Source organism: Babylonia areolata, chromosome 15, assembly GCF_041734735.1.
Source record: "Babylonia areolata isolate BAREFJ2019XMU chromosome 15, ASM4173473v1, whole genome shotgun sequence".
NCBI classification, from domain to species: Eukaryota; Metazoa; Mollusca; class Gastropoda; order Neogastropoda; family Buccinidae; genus Babylonia; species Babylonia areolata.
This window is the reverse complement of record NC_134890.1, coordinates 1907508-1931685: the sequence shown is the minus strand read 5'-3', so window position 1 is coordinate 1931685 and position 24178 is coordinate 1907508. Positions and strand designations below refer to the sequence as shown.

Genomic DNA, 24178 nt, shown 5'->3' with positions numbered 1-24178 from the left:
GGAGACTAAATGGAACGTTAATTTCCTTTGAATTAACATACTGTTTTAAACTGTAAAGGTCATTTTCACTGGTTCTGTCGTTTGATATAATTTTATCAGCGATGCTGGCAAAGTGATCATTTAAGTGATCTGCTGTTATATCAGTGATAATGTGTTGGTTTCTTGACACATGTTTATTGTTTAACATATTAAAAGCTTTCCAGATTTTACGAGAATTTTTTGTGGAAACTAACATATTTTGAAAAAAGTTACATTTAGATTTACGTTTCATTGCATTTACCTTATTTCTCTGTTTCTTAAATTGTTCCCTTGTTCCATAGGTATTTAGATAATCTCTTAAATGTATTTCAATGTCAATGTGTGTGTGTGTGCGCGCGCGCGCGCGCGCACGTGTGTTTAAGTAAGTTTGTGCCTGCCTATGTGTGCGTATGTGTTGAGGGTAGCTGTTAGATACATTTTTAACCACTCGGCTATTGCGCCCGTTGGGATATAATAATGTACCAAGGGTGAAAGAGAGGGGGGTGGTGAGGGGGCGTGTCGTCACAGTGGCTGTCCAGGTGAAAGGTCGGTATGATGTAACAAGGGTGAGAGAGAGTGGGTGGTGGGGGTGGAGTGGGGATACTGGCCGTCTGACCAGGTGGAAGGTCGGTGTGACGTAAAAATGGTGAGGGGGGTGGGGGTGGGGAGTTTGGAGGGGGGGTGCCCTGGCTGTCAAGGTGAAAGGTCAGTGTGACGTAACAAGGGTGAGAGAGAGAGGGGGGGGCTCGGGGGGGGTGTCCTGGCTGTCTGAAGACGGGTGAAGTCCGGCAGTGCGTCCAGATCTCGTGCCAAGCAGAGCTGTCTTCCCCAGGCCCTGCCTGCTCCCGTACAGCCTGGTCCTCACGGGAGTTGTGTCCGACCACAGCGCGCGTCCTTCCTCAGGATGAAGACGGCCACTCTGAGGGCCGTGGTCAGCTGTCTGGTCTTCTCGACTCCAAGCACACATGCTCACACACACAGGTGTTGCTGGAATTATTTCCCATAGTCATTCGGATGAGACGATAAACCGAGGTCCCGTGTGCAGCATGCACTTAGCGCACGTAAAAGAACCCACGGCAACAAAGGGGTTGTTCCTGGCAAAATTCTGTAGGAAAATCCACTTCGATAGGAAAAGGAAATAAAAGTGCACGCAGGAAAAAATACAAAAAAATGGGTGGCGCTGTAGTATAGCGACGCGCTCTCCCTGGGGAGAGCAGCCCGAATTTCACACAGAGAAATCTGTTGTGATAAAAAAGAAATACAAATACAAATACAAATACATACACCATTAATCTGGTATATCCCTGAAGACCAGGCCACATACAAACCATGCAGGTCCTTCTGCAACCAGAATTGCCCCCCTTTGACATGGGCTCATCACAACATCCATCCAATAAAAAAAGAAAAAAAGAAAACCAATTTCTTTTTTTGGTTGCAGAACATTTTATTATCATGTAAATGTCACCGATCATGTTATGGTATCTGGCGGATTTCTTGTCAAATGCAAACATACACGCACATGTATGCAAACAAAAATTAGTTGAGATCATTACGTCTTTTGCATTCCAAAGAGCAAAGTCCTGTCATTTAATTCTGGTCACCATTCTAATTTCAAGATGGATCTGCTTTTCATGGATTTCATGTATTGTTTGTTTAAAAATAAAATAAAATAAAATAAATAAACAAAAACACAGATACACTAACACGCCATCTGATGATTGCTTTGAAGGCGTTTGACGAGTCTATAACTTGGCATTCAGTGATTTCAGATTGACTGCTTTTAAGACTTTGGACGAGTCTGTAGTAACTGTTGGCATTCAATGATTTCCAATTGATTGCCTTAAACGATTTGGACGAGTCTCTATAATGGTTGGCATTCAATGATTTGCTATTGATCTGCTTTAAACGATTTGGGCGAGTCTCTTTAATGGCTGGCATTCAATGATTTCCTACTGATCACTTTAAAGGATTTGGACGAGTCTCTATAATGGCTGGCATTCAATGATTTCCTATTGATTGCTTTAAAGGATTTGGACGAGTCTCTATAATGGCTGGCATTCAATGATTTCCTATTGATTGCTTTCAAGGATTTGGACGAGTTTCTATAATGGCTGGCATTCAATGATTTCCTATTGATCGCTTTAAAGGATTTGGACGAGCCTCTAAAATGGTTGGCATTCAGTGATTTCGTATTGATTGCTTTAAAGGATTTGGACGAGTCTCAAAAATTGTTGGCATTCAACGATTTCCTACTGATTGCTTTAAAGGCTTTGGACGAGTCTGCAACTGTTGGCGGATACAGCACGTTTGAGGTGCAACTTGGAAGACACGTTGACATGGAATGTTCAACATCAGCACTGACGTCACTTCCTCCCCATTCACTAAGTCCCCATTCAGTATTGCCGCCCCCCCCCCCCTAGCTCCCCCTAACCCCACCCTTCCCCACCTCTCATCCACCACAGTTTAATGGCCCAGTCATCCTAACATACAGCTTCATCATCATGATTGTACCGGTTTTTCAAAATCAACATTAACCACCTCAATCAATCATTCTTCAAACAAACAACACACATGCGTGCGTGCTTGCGCGCACAAACACACACACACACACACACACGCACATGCACACACAAACATACTTCACTGCACAGTTCAATGAAAACAATGCTGTGAACACGTTCGTAGCGTTGCAGCTGTTGACAGGTTGACAAACAACACACTTCCTGAAACTATCCAGTGACAAACAACACACTTCCCAACACCATCCAGTGACAGACAAAACACTTCCCAAAACCATCCAGTGACAGACAACACACTTCCCCACACCATCCAGTGACAAACAACACACTTCCCAACACCATCCAGTGACAGACAACACACTTCCCAACACCATCCAGTGACAGACAACACACTTCCCAACACCATCCAGTGACAAACAACACACTTCCCAACACCATCCAGTGACAGACAACACACTTCCCAACACCATCCAGTGACAGACAACAGACTTCCACACACCAACCAGTGACAAACAACACACTTCCCCACACCATCCAGTGACAAACAACACACTTCCCAACACCATCCAGTGACAGACAACAGACTTCCCAACACCATCCAGTGACAGACAACACACTTCCCAACACCATCCAGTGACAGACAACAGACTTCCACACACCAACCAGTGACAAACAACACACTTCCCAACACCATCCAGTGACAGACAACAGACTTCCACACACCATCCAGTGACAGACAACACACTTCCCAACACCAGTGACAGACAACACACTTCCCCACACCATCCAGTGACAGACAACACACTTCCCAACACCATTCAGTGACAAACAACACACTTCCCAACACCATCCAGTGACAAACAACACACTTCCCCACACCATCCAGTGACAAACAACACACTTCCCCACACCATCCAGTGACAAACAACACATGTCCCCACACCATCCAGTGACAAACAACACACTTCCACACACCATCCAGTGACAAACAACACACTTCCCCTCACCATCCAGTGACAGACAACACACTTCCACACACCATCCAGTGACAAACAACACACTTCCCCACACCATCCAGTGACAGACAACACACTTCCCCACACCATCCAGTGACAGACAACACACTTCCCCACACCATCCAGTGACAAACAACACACTTCCCCACACCATCCAGTGACAAACAACACACTTCCCCACATGATCCAGCTGTGTGGATTTCAGTGGACAAAGGATTGTTCCCATGAAGTTCAGCAAAGAGTACAAATACATGATGCTGTGACTAAAGAGTACAAATACATGATGCTGTGACTAAAGAGTACAAATACATGATGCTGTGACTAAGAGTACAAAAACATGATGCTGTGACTAAAGAGTACAAATAAAAAGCTGTGAAATAGTACATATACAAAGCTAAAAAAACCAGCACATTTTCATGTCTATGATTGACAAAGTGCATATACAATGCTGTGACTGACACAGCACATAAGCACCGCTGTGATTGACAGAGTACATAAACACCGCTGTGATTGGCAGAGTACATAAACACCGCTGTGATTGACAGAGTACAGATACATGTCTGTGATTGACAGAGTACATATACACTGCTGTGACTGACATGGTATATAATAAATATATACATGTCTGTGATTGACAGAGTACATAAACACCGCTGTGATTGACAGACTACATATACACCGCTGTGATTGACAGAGTACATATACATGTCTGTGACTGACAGAGTATATATACATGTCTGTGATTGACAGAGTACATATACACCCCTGTGATTGACAGACTACATATACACCGCTGTGATTGACAGAGTACATATCCATGTCTGTGATTTACAGAGTACATACATACACACCGCTGTGATTGACAGAGTAGAGTTACACCACTGTGATTGACAGAGTACAAATGCATGAGGCCAAAAACTCCTCGAATACTAGATCAAACCGATGCTTTCATCGTTTCTGGATGTACATTGTGTATACTCAGCATCATGTACATATATAAATATGCGTAACGTTTCTTCAATCTGACAAGAGCTCTATACCATCTGGAGGAAAAATGCAATTTAAAAGATACAAAAGAAATAATACATGCACCATGCGATTAATGACTGCACAGCATTGTAATAATTGTCTGCCACACCAATGCATGCCCACGTACACACACGTGCACGCTTCAGCATTGTCCACACACACACACACACAATGTCTGCAGACACATCACAAAGTGACCACGCCCCCCTTCCTCCCAGCACCGATCACAGGACAGGGTCATTCTGATTATCAAGCCGCTTCTTTTCAATTCTGTAGTCTGCTTACACTCTGTCTCACATATGTAACCGCGTGCCGATATGTGTCATCATTAACAATTCCACTCTCTCGCGCCAAGACTGTCTCTGGCAACAAAACCTGTGAACACCTTAGTGGAACATCAGCTCCACATGTAACCTGGTTGATTGTCCATGTTTCCTTGGAACACATACATACACACGAACATGAACACACGCACACACACACACACACACAGAGCCCACACCCCCCATCACCGACACTGTAGGTTCCCATCTTTGACCTGTCTGAAGATGTCCCTCTTTTCCTGGGCGCTGTAGCGGTGAGCGCTGATGACTTTCCGGAAGTGACAGCCGTCCACCGGATGTTTGACGTAACTGAAGCCGCCATGATTCAGGACGGGCACCCCGGCGTGACGTGAACACAGCCCCGTGATGTAGATATCCTCCAGCCAGAACAGCGGCACTTCAGCAGAGGCTGTGAACAGTTTTTGGGCCGCTGAGGTGGTCATGGCGTAGGCCGTGCCGGACGTGTAGCGAGGGTACACCGCCTCACTGAAGGCCTCCAGCGGCGTGTACCACTTGGACTTCCGGTCCTGCACGGGCCGGGCCCCCGTGAAGACGTTGCCCAGGACGAAGGAGTCATGTGACAGGGACTCATGGCGCAGTGCCGTCAGCAGGTTGGTGAGGTTGACGTACATGTCGTCATCTGCCTTCAGCACGTAGCGCGAGGAGTTGCAGAAGGTGCTCACCCAGCGCAGCATGGCCACGGACTTGAGGCTGAGGTTCCGGTAGGAGTCCACGAAGTCCTCCTGAACCAGGTCCCCGTGCTGCCTGCTCTCCGCCACCAGCCGGGCCTGCAGCCCGGGGTCTCGCACCGACCCCAGCAGGAACACCAGCGCCACCTGGTGCTGGGGGTGGTCCCTGAGGGACCCCCATGTCTCCCTCACCACCTGCCGGTCCTCAGTGTTGTTGGGCGCCGTCACCACCACCACCACCAGCTCTGTCTCCGCTCTGCACGTGCCGGGCTCGTTCAGCAGGAAGGGGAAGTCGTGGTGAGGGTGGTGGAAGGTCCTGGTTTCGTTCCCCTCCCTCACTCCCCCTCCTTCCCCCACCCCACCAGACCGGGTCAGTGCTGACGTCACCGGGGGGTGGGTGGTTGTGACGTGAGGGGCGGTGGGGCGGATGGCGTACGGGGCGGGGGGGCGGAGGAAGGTGGGGGCTGGGGTGTCCCTGACCATCAGCCCCACCTGCAGCAATATGCCGGCTGTGGCCAGCCCCACCACCACCACCACCAACCTCTTCATTCTGCTGGTACCATGGCAACACCACCACAACAGCCTGCAACACACACACACACACATCCTCATTGGTGGACACTCCTGTTACACACACCTCCATCACTGTGACACTCCTGTTACACACACCTCCAATCAATGCAATACTCCTGTAACACACACCTTGTAACACTCCTGTTACACACACCTCCAACCAATGTAACACTCCTGTTACACACACCTTCACCCCTGTAACACTCCTGTTACACACACCTTCACCTCTGTAACAGTCCTGTTACACACACCTCTAACACTGTGACACTCCTATTACAACCGCCTCCATCACTGTGACACTCCTGTTACACACACACCTTCATCCCTGTTACACACACCTCCATCACTGTGACACTCCTGTTACAACTCCACACTTGTAACACTCCTGTTACATACACCTTCACCCCTGTAACACTCCTGTTACACACACCTTCATCATTGCAACACTCCGGCTACACACACCTTCATCATTACACTCCTGTTACAAACACCTTCACCCCTGTAACACTCCTGTTTCACACACCTTCACCCCTGTAACACTCCGGCTACACACACCTTCATCATTACACTCCTGTTACACACACCTTCACCCCTGTAACACTCCTGTTACACACACCTTCATCATTGCAACACTCCGGCTACACACACCTTCATCATTACACTCCTGTTACACACACCTTCACCCCTGTAACACTCCTGTTTCACACACCTTCATCATTGTAACACTCCGGCTACACACACCTTCATCATTACACTCCTGTTACACACACCTTCATCATTACACTCCTGTTACAAACACCTTCACCCCTGTAACAATCCTGTTTCACACACCTTCATCATTACACTCCTGTTACACACACCTTCATCATTACACTCCTGTTACACACACCTTCACCCCTGTAACAATCCTGTTTCACACACCTTCATCATTGTAACACTCCGGCTACACACACCTTCATCATTACACTCCTGTTACACACACCTTCACCCCTGTAACACTCCTGTTTCACACACCTTCACCCCTGTAACACTCCGGCTACACACACCTTTCTTTTAAGCAGATGTGGTGTAGTGAACCATGGATCAGACCACATGCATCACGTTGACGTCTTGAAACAGATTCACCGATAAGTTAAAAACGGGACATGATTAAACCGTAAAACCAAAAAAGTGGAATCGAAACTGACCCCCCCCCCCCTCCCTCCTCTCTCCCCGACTCTCTCTCCCACCTTCGCTCACCACCCTCTCCCTATCTCCCCCCTCTCTCTCTAACCCCCTCTCTCTTTCTCTCTCTGCCCCTCTCTCTCCCTCTCTCCCCCCTCTCTCTCCCTCTCCCCACCTTCTCTCCCCCCCTCTCTCTCTCTCCCCCTCACCCCTCTCCCTCCCTCTCCCTTTCTCCCCCCCCTCTCTCTCTCCCCCTCTCTCTTTCTCTCTCTGCCCCTCTCTCTCCCTCTCTCCCACCTCTCTCTGCCCTCTCACCCCCCCCCCTCTCTCCCCCCCTCCTTTCTCCCTCTCTTGGGCTCTAGTGATGCTACCGATCTGAGTTCACTGTTCCCTACACAATGAAAGAAGGCTTGAGTCACACGGGTGTTGTCAGAACAAAGGCTGCCGGCATAAAAAGCACTCCCCAAGTGTGACTTCTTCCGGGTTCACTGCCTGGGGACTGTTGTTTTTCACGCGATGGAATGGCAGACCTTGTCCGAGGTTCATGTTTTCCCGTTCAAAGTGACCAGAGGAATATTCTTTTTTTCTTTTTCTTTTTTTTCTTTTTTTTCATCAAACAGCGACTCTGACTCGGCAACTTTTCGCAATACTTACGGTTTTAGCCCGGGATGTGACGTCAGTTTCGACTTATCGGGGGGGAACTTCACTGGGGCACAAAAAAATTAGTCGATGTATGCGAGGAATCCACTTACACTAGAGCGAATTAAGCAAGGGAAATTTACAGTGACAAAGAAGGCTGCTGGCCGGGGCCAAAGAAATACGTCGACTTAACCGGTGAGTCGACGGGCGCAATAGCCGAGGGGTTAAAGCGTTGGCCTTTCAATCTGTGGGTCCCGGGTACGAACCTCGGTAACGGCGCCTGGTGGGTAAAGGGTGGAGATTTTTCCCATCTCCCAGGTCAACTCATGTGCAGACCTGCTTGTGCCTGAACCCCCTTCAAGTGAATACGCCAGCAGAAGATCAAATACGCACGTTAGATATCCTGTAATCCATGTCAGCGTTCGGTGGGTTATGGAAACAAGAATATAACCAGCATGTACACCCCCGAAAGTGGAGTATGGCTGCCTACATGGCGGGGTTAAAAAAAAAAAAAAAAAGGTCATACACGTAAAAGCCCACTCGTGTACATACGAGTGAACGTGGGAGTTGCAGCCCGCGAACAAAGAGGAGGAAGAACCGATGAGTCAACTTTAGCGAGGTCGACGTGAGTGGGGACAACTGTACTATCATTTCCAAAAGGTCTGTTGGTGAAAATCAATGAATTAAAAACGATATTCATAACGAATTAGGTGAATGTGGCAAACTGGAAGATAAACTGAGTTAAGGCAGGACCAGCTGTATCATCACTGAACGGACAGCGAACTGATTTAAGACAGGACCAGCTGTATCATCACTGAACGGACAGTGAACTGAGTTAAGACAGGACCAGCTGTATCATCACTGAACGGACAGTGAACTGAGTTAAGACAGGACCAGCTGTATCATCACTGAACGGACAGCGAACTGATTTAAGACAGGACCAGCTGTATCATCACTGAACGGACAGTGAACTGATTTAAGACAGGACCAGCTGTATCATCACTGAACGGACAGTGAACTGAGTTAAGACAGGACCAGCTGTATCATCACTGAACGGACAGTGAACTGAGTTAAGACAGGACTAGCTGTATCATCACTGAATAGACAGTGAACTGAGTTAAGACAGGACCAGCTGTATCATCACTGAATAGACAGCGAACTGAGTTAAGACAGGACCAGCTGTATCATCACTGAACGGACAGTGAACTGAGTTAAGACAGGACCAGCTGTATCATCACTGAACGGACAGTGAACTGAGTTAAGACAGGACCAGCTGTATCATCACTGAACGGACAGTGAACTGAGTTAAGACAGGACCAGCTGTATCATCACTGAACGGACAGTGATTTGATTTAATACAGGACCAGCTGTATCATCACTGAAGGGACAGTGAACTGAGTTAAGACAGGACCAGCTGTATCATCACTGAAGGGACCAGCTGTATCATCACTGAAGGGACAGTGAACTGAGTTAAGACAGGACCAGCTGTATCATCACTGAAGGGACCGTCAATTTATGGCTGCCACAGGGCACAACTCTCCACCCTGACCCAGGTTACATCACAGCATTGTCTGAAACATGCCATGTCATCTGCGCACTTGGACATTTTCTTACTTTCTCACCAGAAACGGCAGGCTTTATAACTCACCACCACCACCACCACCACCGCCCCCACCCCACCAAATCAAATCGACTGATGATTTCACTTTTTGTCACACAGACTGGACATGAACCTTTGGGAACGCTAACTGTGATCAAAGACTCTCCACAATCAGAATACAAAGTGCGACGACGACAGTGTCAACATGTGTCGTTGACCGCCTGGCAGTGAGAGACAGAGACAGAGACAGAGAGAGTGAGTGAGTGAGAGAGGATAAGACAAGACAGACAAGACGAGACAAAACAGACAAGACAAGACAATCGCATATTTGTTAGGCATCCGGTCCATAACAAAGTAGGCCAAAAATATTAGATAATGAATCAACTAGTCAGAACAATATATCAATGCGCAGAGAGAGAGAGAGAGTGAGAGAGAGAATGAGAGACAGACAGACAGACAAAGACAGATGACGTTGAAAGCACCGAATGATGCACTGGGCACGTCCATGAAGGTGCATACAAACTGGCCAGGTCACTTGACACACGCTTCTCATATCGCGGGGATTGGGTCAGGCCTACCACCACCCCACCAGCCTTCATACCACACCACACCAGCCATCATACCCATACCACACCCCACCAGTCATCATACCACACCACACCAGTCATCATAGCCATTATACCACACCCCACCAGCCATCATACCCCACCCCATCAGTCATCATAGCCATCATACCACACCCCACCAGCCATCATACCCATACCACACCCCACCAGTCATCATAGCCATTATACCACACCCCACCAGCCATCATACCACACCCCACCAGCCATCATACCCATACCACACCACACCAGCCATCATACCCATACCACACCACACCAGCCATCATACCCCACCCCACCAGTTATCATAGCCATCATACCCCACCCCACCAGCCATCATACCCATACCACACCCTACCAGCCATCATACCCATACTACACCCCACCAGTCATCATACCACACCCCACCAGCCATCATACCCATACTACACCCCACCAGCCATCATACCACACCCCACCAGCCATCATACCACACCCCACCAGCCATCATACCCATACCCCACCAGTCATCATACCACACCCCACCAACCATCATACCCATACCACACCAGTCATCATACCACACCCCACCAACCATCATACCACACCCCACCAGCCATCATACCCATACCACACCAGTCATCATACCACACCCCACCAACCATCATACCCATACCACACCAGTCATCATACCACACCCCACCAACCATCATACCCATACCACACCAGTCATCATACCACACCCCACCAACCATCATACCACACCCCACCAGCCATCATACCCATACCACACCAGTCATCATACCACACCCCACCAGCCATCATACCCATACCCCACCAGCCATCATACCACACCCCACCAGCCATCATACCACACCCCACCAGCCATCATACCCATACCACACCCCACCAGTTATCATACCACACCCCACCAGTCATCATACCACACCCCACCAGCCATCATACCCATACCCCACCAGCCATCATACCACACCCCACCAGCCATCATACCCATACCCCACCAGCCATCATACCACACCCCACCAGCCATCATACCCATACCCCACCAGCCATCATACCACACCCCACCAGTCATCATACCACACCCCACCAGCCATCATACCCATACCACACCCCACCAGTTATCATACCACACCCCACCAGTCATCATACCACACCCCACCAGCCATCATACCCATACCCCACCAGCCATCATACCACACCCCACCAGCCATCATACCACACCCCACCAGTCATCATACCACACCCCACCAGTTATCATACCACACCCCACCAGCCATCATACCCATACCCCACCAGTTATCATACCACACCCCACCAGCCATCATACCCATACCCCACCAGTTATCATACCACACCCCACCAGCCATCATACCCATACCCCACCAGTTATCATACCACACCCCACCAGTCATCATACCACACCCCACCAGCCATCATACCCATACCCCACCAGCCATCATACCACACCCCACCAGCCATCATACCCATACCACACCAGTCATCATACCACACCCCACCAGCCATTATACCCATACCACACCAGTCATCATACCACACCCCACCAGCCATCATACCCATACCACACCCCACCAGCCATCATACCCATACCACACCAGTCATCATACCACACCCCACCAGCCATCATACCCACACTAAACCCTCTAAACGTGGGAATAGCGTTAGGCCTGCCAACCGATCAACACCCCACCAGACAGCCATCATACCCACACTACACCCTTTACGGGCCCATTTCAGCGATGAAGAAAGGTAACGGCGTTGACAGTCAACTCACCTGAGCGCCGACATGATTGCTACAGCTGGCCAGTCAAACGGGCACAGGGCATGTCCACAGCACAGAATACTACAGGAATACTACAGGTCCACTCCACAGCACAGAATACTACAGGAATACTACAGGTCCACTCCACATCACAGAATACTACAGGAATACTACAGGTCCACTCCACAACACAGAATCTTACAGGAATACCACAGTTCCACTCCACATCACGGAATACTACAAGAATACTACAGGTCCACTCCACAGCACAGAATACTACAGGAATACCACAGGTCCACTCCACTTCACGGAATACTACAGAAATACTACACGTCCACTCCACAGCACGGAATACTACAGGTCCACTCCACAACACGGAATACTACAGGTCCACTCCACAACACGGAATACTACAGGAATACTACAGGTCCACTCCGCAGCACGGAATACTACAGGAATACTACAGGTCCACTCCACAGCACGGAATACTTCATGTCCACTCTACCTGTTGCCCTTTCAATGTCAAGTCCGCACCACCACTCAGCGAACAGAAGACACAGGGAGAGGGGGGCGGGAGAGGGATGGAGAGGGAGTTGGCAATCAATGGTCAACACTCGCGCTGCCAACCAACCGCTGTCCCCCCTCCCCTCACTGACTGGAGTCGAACCACAGGTGTGGTTCAACACTGATATGGAACGCTAACCCCTCCCCCCCCCCTCCTTTGTAACCTTTGCATTATTCTCACTAACCCCTCCGCACCCCCCTTCTTTTGTGGCCTTTGTATCATTCTCAACGGCTCTCTCTCCATTCTCTCTTTGCTTTCTGCCCAAGTTCAACCCCCCCCCCCCCCCCCCCCACACACACACACTCTCTCTCTCTCTCCCACTGGTCACTTTATGGGCCTCCCGCTCTCACCTCAGCCCACTGTGAATGTATGTGTTAACATGCCCGCTCGTGCGTGTGTATATGGGTGTGACAGTCATACTGTTGGTGAGACAAGAATGTGACAGTTTCAGTTTCAGTTTCAGTAGCTCAAGGAGGCGTCTCTGCGTTCGGACAAATCCATATACGTTACACCACATCTGCCAAGCAGATGCCTGACCAGCAGCGTAACCAAACGCGCATTGTCAGGCCTTGAGAAAAAATAAAATAAAATAAAATAAAATAAATAAATAAATAATGATATAATTAAAAAAAAAAAATAATAATAAAAATAATGAAAATAAGATTAATAAATTGATAGATAAATAAAATAAGAAAAAGACAAAAAAAGACAACAATGATGATAAATAAGCAAATAAATGTTTATAAAAAAAATAATAATAAAAGCAGACACACATTCACACACATATGCATAACAGATATGCACCAAACATGCAGTTTCACAGATATGAAAGCACAGTCAAATACACATAAACGTACATGAGCCCCAACACACATACACAGATACACACACACCTTTCCCTGCACCCCCTCTACCCCCTCCACACACTCATTTCTAGGCTACGTATCGCAGGTTCCACGGCACACACACACACACACACACACACACACACAGAGGCACACTATCTTGTACAAGCACACACACATACGCCCATATCCCCCACCCCCAACCCCACACACATATATACAAAGATATATATATGCACACCCGCACGTTCCAATATTCCGTTGCTCCCACAGTGTAGGCATGCATACACACACATACCTCATCCTCTAACCCCCCCCCCCCCTCCTACACACACACACACACACATACGCACGTGCACAGAACTCTCCTGACACTTGTATACACTTACACCCTCGTGCATGCACAAACGCATACAAACACACAGACCCACACATACACACACGCACAGCGGCTGCCACTGATTGGCCGCAAGAGGGATGGGAAAAGATCTCTGATGCCAAGAACGTGGCGTCTAGTGTGTTGCTCAGTCTATTGCATTTGGAAAAGCCCACAGTGACTCTGTTCCGTTTTGAAGAAATTTGCGCAATGTTGGTTTGGAAATGATGCCGATATTTGTTTGATTCGCAAAGCATCGTGCTCAACCTTTCATGCTGAACTTACGGCCGCTCCCTCTCTCTGCCTTTATCTCTTTGAGGCGATCGATAGTGTGATGGCCTTGTACCTGTTCTTTTTGATATTCTTTGACTTTTCTGAGGATTTCCGATTTTCCTAGATGTAGGCCGCTCGTTGTTGTTGCGTTACCAGCAAGTCTGTCAGCTCGCTCATTTCCCTTAATACCTGCATGTCCCGGGCAGTATGACCATGTAATTTTTTAAATCTGAAAGTTGCGCATTGCCTTATGCCACTCTGGGCTTACCATTCCATTTTCAATTTTCTGTATGAGGTTCACTGAGTCAGTTAGAATCATGGCATGTTGGTTTCCGGGCATATGGATAGACGATAGCCACTGGAGGGCATGTGTCACAGCTTCAACTTCCATCGTCAGGCTGGAGGTTGTGACTTTGTTGGCAGCATTCTCTTCCCTGTTTTTCCATTTTGTTTCGCAGTGAATCCCCAACCGGATTGGTCTTTGGTGACTGAGCCATCTGTGTATATGATGATGTCCTCTTCATATACACAGATGTTCCACATCAGTTTTGCCCTCTGGTTATTCCTGACAATGTCTTCCTAGAGTGGGTGAAATGGCTGTGTTGAATAGATGGTTGAGGTTTTCGGGGTTTTTCTCCCATTCTTTTGTTTCTTTCAGGTCTTGTAGTCGGCATACTAGCTGGATTGTGTCTTCTGCTTGCCCCATCCATGATCTTCCTCGTCCTAGACGGCTGCCTTTTGGTTCTTTGACTGCGTCATGCAGTGGGTTTTGAGGGTTTTCTAATGCTTTGAAGTAGGTCTTAACCTGTTCTAACTCGTTTCTGGCCTGCACTGAAGGAAGGTCAAGCAGGTATTGCATGGTTTCCGTGGGCGTGTCTTTTGTTGTTCCAAGGATCAGCCTCATAGCTTCATTTTGAACTCTTTCTAATTTTAGGAGGTTGCTTTGAGATGGTGTTGTTAGCCCAAGTCCGTAGTCGATCACACTGAGGACGAGTGATTGGTATAGCAGGAAGAGGTGGCATTGTTCAATACCTTTGGTTGCCATTGCTTTTAAGACTGAAAGGCCCTTTTTGCATTTGAGAACAGTATTTTCCGTATGTTTTCTGAAGGTCAGCATCCTGACAAAGTGTATTCCTTGGTAGCGTACGCATTCGGTTTTCTCGATCTGAATCCCGTCGAATGACACAGGTGGTGGTGATTTGCTCGCGGTTCTGTTGTTGAGGGTGCACAGCAACGTTTGGGCTTTTGCTGGATTGATGGAAGATCCCGTGTCTTTGCACCATTGAGCAATATTGTTTAGTTGTTCCTGGACGGCTTTAGTTCTTTCGTGAGCATCTTTCGAAGTTCTGAAGACCAGGCCATCATCCGCAAGAGTAAGGACCCGAGCTATTCAATTGTTGTTGTTTAAGTCTGCAAGGACCTTCGTGTAGACGTTGTAGAGGACAGAAGAGAGCGGAGACCCTTGTGGCAGTCCCATGGATAGTTTAGAAGGTGCAGACATACAATCTCCGAGGCGTAGGACGACGGTTCTTTCCTGAAGCGCTGCTGCTATCCATCTTGTCAGTGTCAAACTTACTCCATACCTTAGTATCAGCTCCATGAGGTGCGCAAACTGAACTTTATTGTTGGCATCTTCAAGGTCGATTGCTACTGCTAGTGTTTCTTTTTTTCTTTGAAATCCTTCATATACCTATGCCGAGCCCTGGACACAGTGGGTGTGAATGTGAGACTATTTCACTACTGTTTTCCACTGTTCGCCGTGTGGTGGCGCTGTAGACAAATGGGTCTTCCGAGATGGAAAGTTCAACACAACAAACACTGAACAATCTCCACTCCAAGTTTAGTTCCATTGATGTTCATCTTGAATTAATGACTATGGAGAAATTGGGTGATACCACATTCAGCGAGCTTCGTGTTGAATGAATGACTATGGAGAAAACAAGTGAACCACGACAATGAGGAGCGAAACCTGGCGGCCGTGAACGGGACGTGGTTGAGAGGTAACTGACTGATCAACGATGAAAAGAGGTCAACAAGTTGAACCTCAGCTAGAACAATCACCTTCACAGTGCAACAACAACAACAAAACGAATACCGATATACAGCTCAGTAAAAATGCTCGAAATGTGTGCAGGTGATCTTCTATCGTTTGATCAGGAAATGGGGAAGCGCTGAGTTCGCACCCACGTTAATCCTGCTCCCGGCCCACAGCTAAACTACACCCGAACACATAATAATAATAATAATAATAGATACTTATACAGCACACTATCCAGAAATCTGCTCCAGGTGCTTTACAAAAACACTTTTGTTAACATAACACATTACATCAATGTTTCATACACACACCAAAATGTGACCACACACACACACACACACACACGCACGCACACACACAATGCATACATACATTTTAAGATACATGTGTACCTAACAGCTACCCTCAACACACACGCACACACAAGCACGCACAAACATACATAAAACATGTGCGCTCGCTCGCGCGCGCGCGCGCGCACACACACACACACACATTCATATACATGCATGTAGTTATGTTCACATACATATGTATACACACATAGTCAAGCACAGCTAACGCAAAGGAAGTGGACCTGCCACAATTGAACTTATTGCTGAGAGAAAAGGTGAGTTTTGAGACGAGATTTAAAAGATGCAAGGGAATCAGAATGACGGGGGTTATCAGTGAGCTCGTTCCACGTCTTTGGCGATTGAAAAGAAAACGATCAGTGTCCATAGGTCTTACTTCTGACGTGAGGTATCCTGAGAAGTCGAATATCAGAGGAAGAACGGAGCTGGCGAGACGGAGTATAGATATGGGGTTCAGAAAGATACCTGGGGTCAGATCCGTTGACTGCAGAAAAGGTCAGAGTGGATAGCTTAGTCTATTCGATCAGAAACAGGCAATAAGTAGAGAGACTGAAGGAAAGCAGAAACATGGTCAAATTTAGAAGCTCTGCAAATGAGTCTGGCAGCGTTATTCTGAATTCGTTGGAGTCTGTCTAATAGATATTTGGGAAGGCCAGCCAAAAGAGAGTTGCAGTAATCCAACCTGAGAGAACCAGAGCACATACAAGTGTCTTGGTTGCATCGGTTGAATGATAGTGGACGATATAACTAATTCTACGCAGTTCCAAATAGGCAACTTTACATATATTCGAAATATGCTGTTGGAAGGAAAGAGACTGGTCTAGGATCACACCAAGACTGCGAACAGAAGGAGAAAGTGAAACAGGTGTGCTACTGATCAGAACAGAGTCAGGAAACTTGTTCGGACAGGCTATCATAAATTCAATCTTATCATCATTTAGTTGCAGCTTATTGAGAGTCATCCAGTCCTTTAGGCCAGCAATGCACTCCTGTGTTTTGAGTCACCAGTGCGTCATATTCAGCTATGGAAGCCGACTGATAAAGTTGAGTGTCATCGGTGATGACTGATGACATCCGACACAGGAACCGCATATAGCACGAAAAGAACAGGACCCAGGACGGACCGTGTGGGACACCATATTTGAAGGCAGATACTCTAGAGTATCTACCATTTACACACACTTTCTGTGTACGATCTGACATGTAAGACGTGATCCATGCTAGTGTAGTGTCACGAATACCAAAGGAAGTTTTAAGTCTGTTCAAGAGGATAGAGTGGTCGATAGTGTTAAAAGCTGCTGACAAGTCTAAGAGAGCGAGGACAGATATCTTATCCTCATCAAATCCAGAAAGCAAACCATTTACTATTCTAAGAAGAGTCGTTTCGCAACTATGACCACGTCTATAAGCTGACTGGTGAGAATTAAGTAAACTATTTTGTTCCAGATGAGCTAAGAGCTGAGACAATATGATCTTTTCTAGCAGTTTTGATAAAAAATGACAGATTTGAGACAGGTCGATAATTTTTCAAACAATTACGATTCAAAGATGGTTTCTTGATGAGTGGACGTACAACAGCAGATTTGAAACTTTCAGGGAAACAACCAGACAGTAAGGAAGAATTGATGACATGAGTAATATGTGGCAGTGGAACATCAATACATTCAACCAACAAAGAAAACGGGACAGGGTCAAGCTCACAGGATTTTGGACGCTCAGACACACTTTCTTCACAAAATCTTCAGTAACCGGTTGGAAACAATGTAAAACAGGACCACTGTACACGAGTGTTTTTCATTTTACCTAGCAGATTGTTCGTAGCGTTGAAAAGCTGTTTGGCTGTGGTGCAAGCAAGGATTTTAGAAAAGTAGAACTTTGAATTTGCCCTGTCAACAATGTTTGTTACACTATTCCTGGCTGTCTGAAAAATGTCCCGATTGACGGTCAAACTAGCGGCACGCCAGTGCCTCTCAGCTCTCCTCTCCCGCTTGGCCTCCAACACATGATCCAACAAGAGAGGCAAGGCCTTCAAGACTCACTTGTGATACACTTTTTAAAAAAATCTAATCGTTAAGATGTGTTTTGTATTTGTTATTATAAAGCTTCGGGTTTAAAAGGAAAAAAAAAAAAAAAAAAAAAGCCCTGAAGGCAGATTCGAACCCCGCGCGTTCGGGTGAGAAGAAACTGTCTCACTCAATACACTATCGTGGCTTCTTAACTGACGTTAAAAAATTTAAGGGCAATTAAGAATTCTTTTTTAAGTCCGCGGTAAAGGAGACGCGGCTATCGGCTATCGCTGCAACATTTAGGCGGTTTTTTTTTATAGATCTAGATAGATGTACAAGTTTAATTACACCCGCCGGGAATGTACGACACGTTCGATTCGATTTCTCTTTTATGTTCATTCTATTTTTATAGTTTTAATGTTGATATGAAAATTGAGTATTTTGTTAAACTAATAACATGTAGAGCCAAGTACAAGTACTTCTAAGCGTCATATGAAGTGAAAAGGACTTCATTTTGAGAAACGTCAAGACTGGAAATTTTTACGTTTCATCAAGGGTATTAACTCTCTTGGTTTATTATTTTTAACTGTGAATTCCGACTGATTTTGTTGATATTTTTATGGCAGCTTGGGGCATAATCCAGTAAGTGATGAGGCGTTCACAAATCTTTCTCTGAATAAATATTCAACAGACTCCTTCTCCAACTTTCCATCACATGTTATTGTGTATTGTCGATTGAATATAGGATTGAACTGGCAGGTCAACTGCTTGAAACAAAATGGCGTCCTTCGCGTTCGCGAGGACTATGAGCACGCACTTTGAGTATGTATAAATATGTGTACGCAACTGATTTTTGCCCATGACCTCCAGGGCTCAGCCAATAGATCTATAAAGTCGGGTACTGATTTTAGTCTTTTCCGAAAAAGACCACTTGGGCAAATGAACATAGTGAAAGCCCTGTACACTGAGAGTAAAATACACAAGCTTTTTGTGTATTGAGTATAATTTCAAAATGTAATGTATAAGATGAGAAAGATCAGTTTAAAGCAAATTAACCTCCCTAGCATTAATTACAGATTAATTTCCCTCTTTTTTTTTACTAGCTGCACCAAATCAAAGACATGCACCAGAAATATAACTTCCATGCTTAGCAAAAGAAGTTCCTGTTAGAACAAAACATGATAAATATGACTGCTCTTGATGCTGCGTCAGAATATCAGATCAAAGTGCCAAGTTTAGAGAATAAAAAAAATATATATAACAGTATATAAACATTATTCATTTTGCATATAATTTGGCTTTTTTTTTTTCTTTCTTTCTTTTTTTTGTGTGTGCCCATCCCAGAGGTGCAACATTGTTTTAAACAAGATGACTGGAAAGAACTGAATTTTTCCTATTTTTATGCCAAATTTGGTGTCAACTGACAAAGTATTTGCAGAGAAAATGGCAATGTTAAAGTTTACACACACACACACACACACACTCACACACACAACCGAACACCTGGTTAAAACATTGACCCACTTTGTTTTCACAGGTGAGTAAAAAAATGGATTGAAGTGGGAAGCGACATGTCATCTGTCGACACAGCAAGCTGCTGCCATTTGAACAACGTGCGACAGCAAGAGGCGCGATGAAAAACCCTTCTGGGGACCTTTCACAGGGCCACAAATTACGTGGTCGATGCGTGCGAAGGCTGCAAAATTACGTCGACGGTCTGTAAAGTATGACAGGAAAATGTACTGAGCTAAAGTTTCAGTTCCAGTTATTTGTATTTGAATTTCTTTTCATCACAACAGATTTCTGTGTGTGGAATTCGGGCTCCTCTCTCCCAGGGAGAGCGCGTCGCTGCAATACAGCACCACCCCCTTTTTTTTTTTCTTTCTTTTTTTTCTTTTTTTTTTTTTTGTTTTTTTTTTCCTGCGTGCAGTTTTATTTGTATATCCTATCGAAGTGGATTTTTCTACAGAATTTTGCCCGGAACAACCCTTTTGTTGCAATCAGTCCGCGTGAGAGTATGTGTCAAAACGTGCGGATTCAGCTCAAGCAGTCTTGAAAAACACTGCTCTGGTCCCACTAGAGAAGAGAAAAATGGGTTTTCTTTCTCTCTCTCTCCCCCCCTCTCCCTCTCTCTGTTTATAATTATCCAATCTGATTTATTTTCACCTTCCTTACAAGCGAGGTTGCAACACTGTACAAATATATAGAATTTTTTTTTTTTTTTTTTTTTTTTAAGGTGGCACATTGTTAATGATTCAAATTCAGACATTTATTTGTTCTCACATTTCCATTGCTTCAAGACACACTTCCACTGCCCTGCCCTGTCCTGCCCTGCCCTATCATGCACTGCCCTGCCCTGCCCTATCGTGCCCTATCATGCACTGCCCTGCCCTGCCCTATCCTGCACTGCCCCATCGTGCCCTATCATGCCCTGCCCTATCATGCCCTCCCCTGCCCTATCATGCCCTGCCCTTCCCTGTCCTATACTGCCCTGTCCTACTCACAAAACACAGATACAGCACATATCACACAGACAGAACACATCACATACCACACAGACAGAACACAACACATATCACACAGACATAACACATGTCACAAAGAATGAGCACAACACATATCACACAGACATAACACATATCACACAGACAGAACACAACACATACCACACAGACAGAACACAACACATACCACACAGACATAACACAACACATATCACACAGACATAACACATATCACACAGACATAACACAACACATACCACACAGACAGAACACAACACATATCACACAGACATAACACAACACAGACAGAACACAACACATACCACACAGACAGAACACAACACATACCACACAGACAGAACACATATCACAAAGAAAGAGCACAACACATATCACAGACAGAACGCAACACATATCACACAGACATAACACATATCACACAGACATAACACATATCACACAGACATAACACAACACATATCACACAGACAGAACACATATCACAAACACATAACACAAAACACATCACAGACATAACACAGCACATATCACACAGACACAACACAACACATATCACACAGACACAACACATATCACAAAGACATAACACAACACATATTACAGACATACCACAATACATAAAACACAGACACAACACATATCACACAGACATAACACAACACATATCACACAGAACACAACAAATATCACACAGACAGAATGCATACCACAAAGAAACAACACAACACATATCACACAGACAACACAACCCATATCACTGACATTACACAATCTATATCAGAGACATAACACAACACATATCACACAGACAGAACACAACAACAAATAAATAAAATAGCATGGGCCTTGACAGCATAAGCCACTGTCACAGCACATCACAACACACATGTTTATTGTGACAGTACCCAGCTGTGCACACACACACACACACACACACAGTACACAGCAGCACAGCACAGCACAACACAGCACAGCAGACCAATCGCCTATGCACAAGAAGCAGCTGCAGCATCACCTGTCCAGTCAGTCCCACCGCTGTCCCTCACACCCACACCACTGTGGCACCAACCCTCACACCCACACCATTGTGCCACCAACCCTCACACCCATACCGCTGTCCCTCACACCCACACCACTGTGGCACCAACCCTCACACCCACACCGCTGTGCCACCAACCCTCACACCCACACCGCTGTGGCACCAACCCTCACACCCACACCGCTGTGGCACCAACCCTCACACCCACACCGCTGTGGCACCAACCCTCACACCCACACCGCTGTGGCACCAACCCTCACACCCACACTGCTGTCCCTCACACCCACACCGCTGTGGCACCAACCCTCACACCCACACCGCTGTGGCACCAACCCTCACACCCACACCGCTGTGGCACCAACCCTCACACCCACACCATTGTGCCACCAACCCTCACACCCACACCGCTGTCCCTCACACCCACACCATTGTGCCACCAACCCTCACACCCACACCACTGTGCCACCAACCCTCACACCCATACCGCTGTCCCTCACACCCACACCACTGTGGCACCAACCCTCACACCCACACCACTGTGCCACCAACCCTCACACCCACACCGCTGTCCCTCACACCCACACCGCTGTCCCTCACACCCACACCGCTGTCCCACCAACCCTCACACCCACACCGCTGTCCCTCCAACCCTCACACCCACACCGCTGTCCCTCACACCCACACCGCTGTCCCACCAACCCTCACACCCACACCGCTGTCCCTCACACCCACACCGCTGTCCCTCACACCCACACCGCTGTCCCACCAACCCTCACACCCACACCGCTGTCCCTCACACCCACACCGCTGTCCCTCACACCCACACCGCTGTCCCTCACACCCACACCGCTATCCCTCACACCCACACCGCTGTCCCACCAACCCTCACACCCACACCGCTGTCCCTCACACCCACACCGCTGTCCCACCAACCCTCACACCCACACCGCTGTCCCTCACACCCACACCGCTGTCCAACCAACCCTCACACCCACACCACTGTGCCGACAACCTTCACATACACACAGTGTGGTGCATTTCAGCAGGCAGTGTGTATGGAACCCCGTCCATCACAAATCAGTCATCGCGCTCTCGTCTCCGTTGCACACACACACACACACACACACACACGAACAGAGCAGACTACACAGACTTGCTACAGACAGCCTGCTGCACACACACACACACACACACACACACACAGCAGACTACACAGACACATTGCTACAGACAGCCTGCTACACACACACACACAGCAGACTACACAGATATGTTGCTACAGACAGCCTGCTGCACACACACACACACACACACACACACACACACACACACAGAGAAGACTACACAGACACATTGCTACAGACACCCTGCTGCACACACACACACACACACACACACACACAGGCGCGCGCGCGCGCGCAGAGCAGACTACACAGACACGTTGCTACAGACAGCCTGCTGCAAACACACACACACACACACACACACACAGAGCAGTCTACACAGACACGTTGTTGCAGACAACGTGCTGCTCACACACACACACACACACACACACACACACACACACACAGAGCGGACTACACAGACACGTTGTTGCAGACAACGTGCTGCACACACACACACACACACACACACACACATAGAGCAGTATACACAGACACGTTGTTACAGACACTGCCTGAAAGGGAGTAAATATCGGGGCTGCACCAAGAGCCAGCTGTCAAGGGGTCCAAGTGCGCGCACACACACACACACACACACACACACACTGCTCAACAGTCTCCCAGTATACCCCTCCACCCCTACGCCCTATCTGATAGCGCCGACCTCCCCCTCCACCACAACACCCTATCTGATAGTGCCGCTATCTTGCCACAGGCAGGAAGGTGGCAGAATGGTTACGACGCTCAGCTGCCAATACAGAGAGTCCGTGAGGGTGTGGGTTCGAATCCCGCTCTCGCCCTTTCTCCTAAGTTTGACTGGAAAATCAAACTGAGCGTCTAGTCTTTCGGATGAGACGATAAACCGAGGTCCCGTGTGCAGCACGCACTTGGCGCACTGAAAAAGAACCCATGGCAACGAGAGTGTTGTCCTCTGGCGAAATTACGTAAAATGAAATCCACTTTCATAGGTACACAAATATGTAAGCATGCACTCAAGGCCTGACTAAGCGCGTTGGGTTATGCTGCTGGTCAGG

At 47.1% G+C, this 24178-nt stretch overlaps 1 protein-coding gene across 1 annotated transcript in view; it reads right to left on the bottom strand.

The window, feature by feature from the left end:
- Positions 1-1437: 1437 nt before the first annotated feature.
- The window catches only part of LOC143290364 (beta-1,3-galactosyltransferase 1-like), a 38443-nt gene continuing 15702 nt past the window's right edge, over positions 1438-24178 (bottom strand). The window contains exon 2 of the mRNA XM_076599742.1: positions 1438-6177. Within this exon, the coding sequence (XP_076455857.1) occupies positions 5091-6143 (1053 nt within the window). The 5' untranslated portion in view covers positions 6144-6177 and the 3' untranslated portion in view covers positions 1438-5090. The remainder of the gene's footprint in view (positions 6178-24178) is intronic.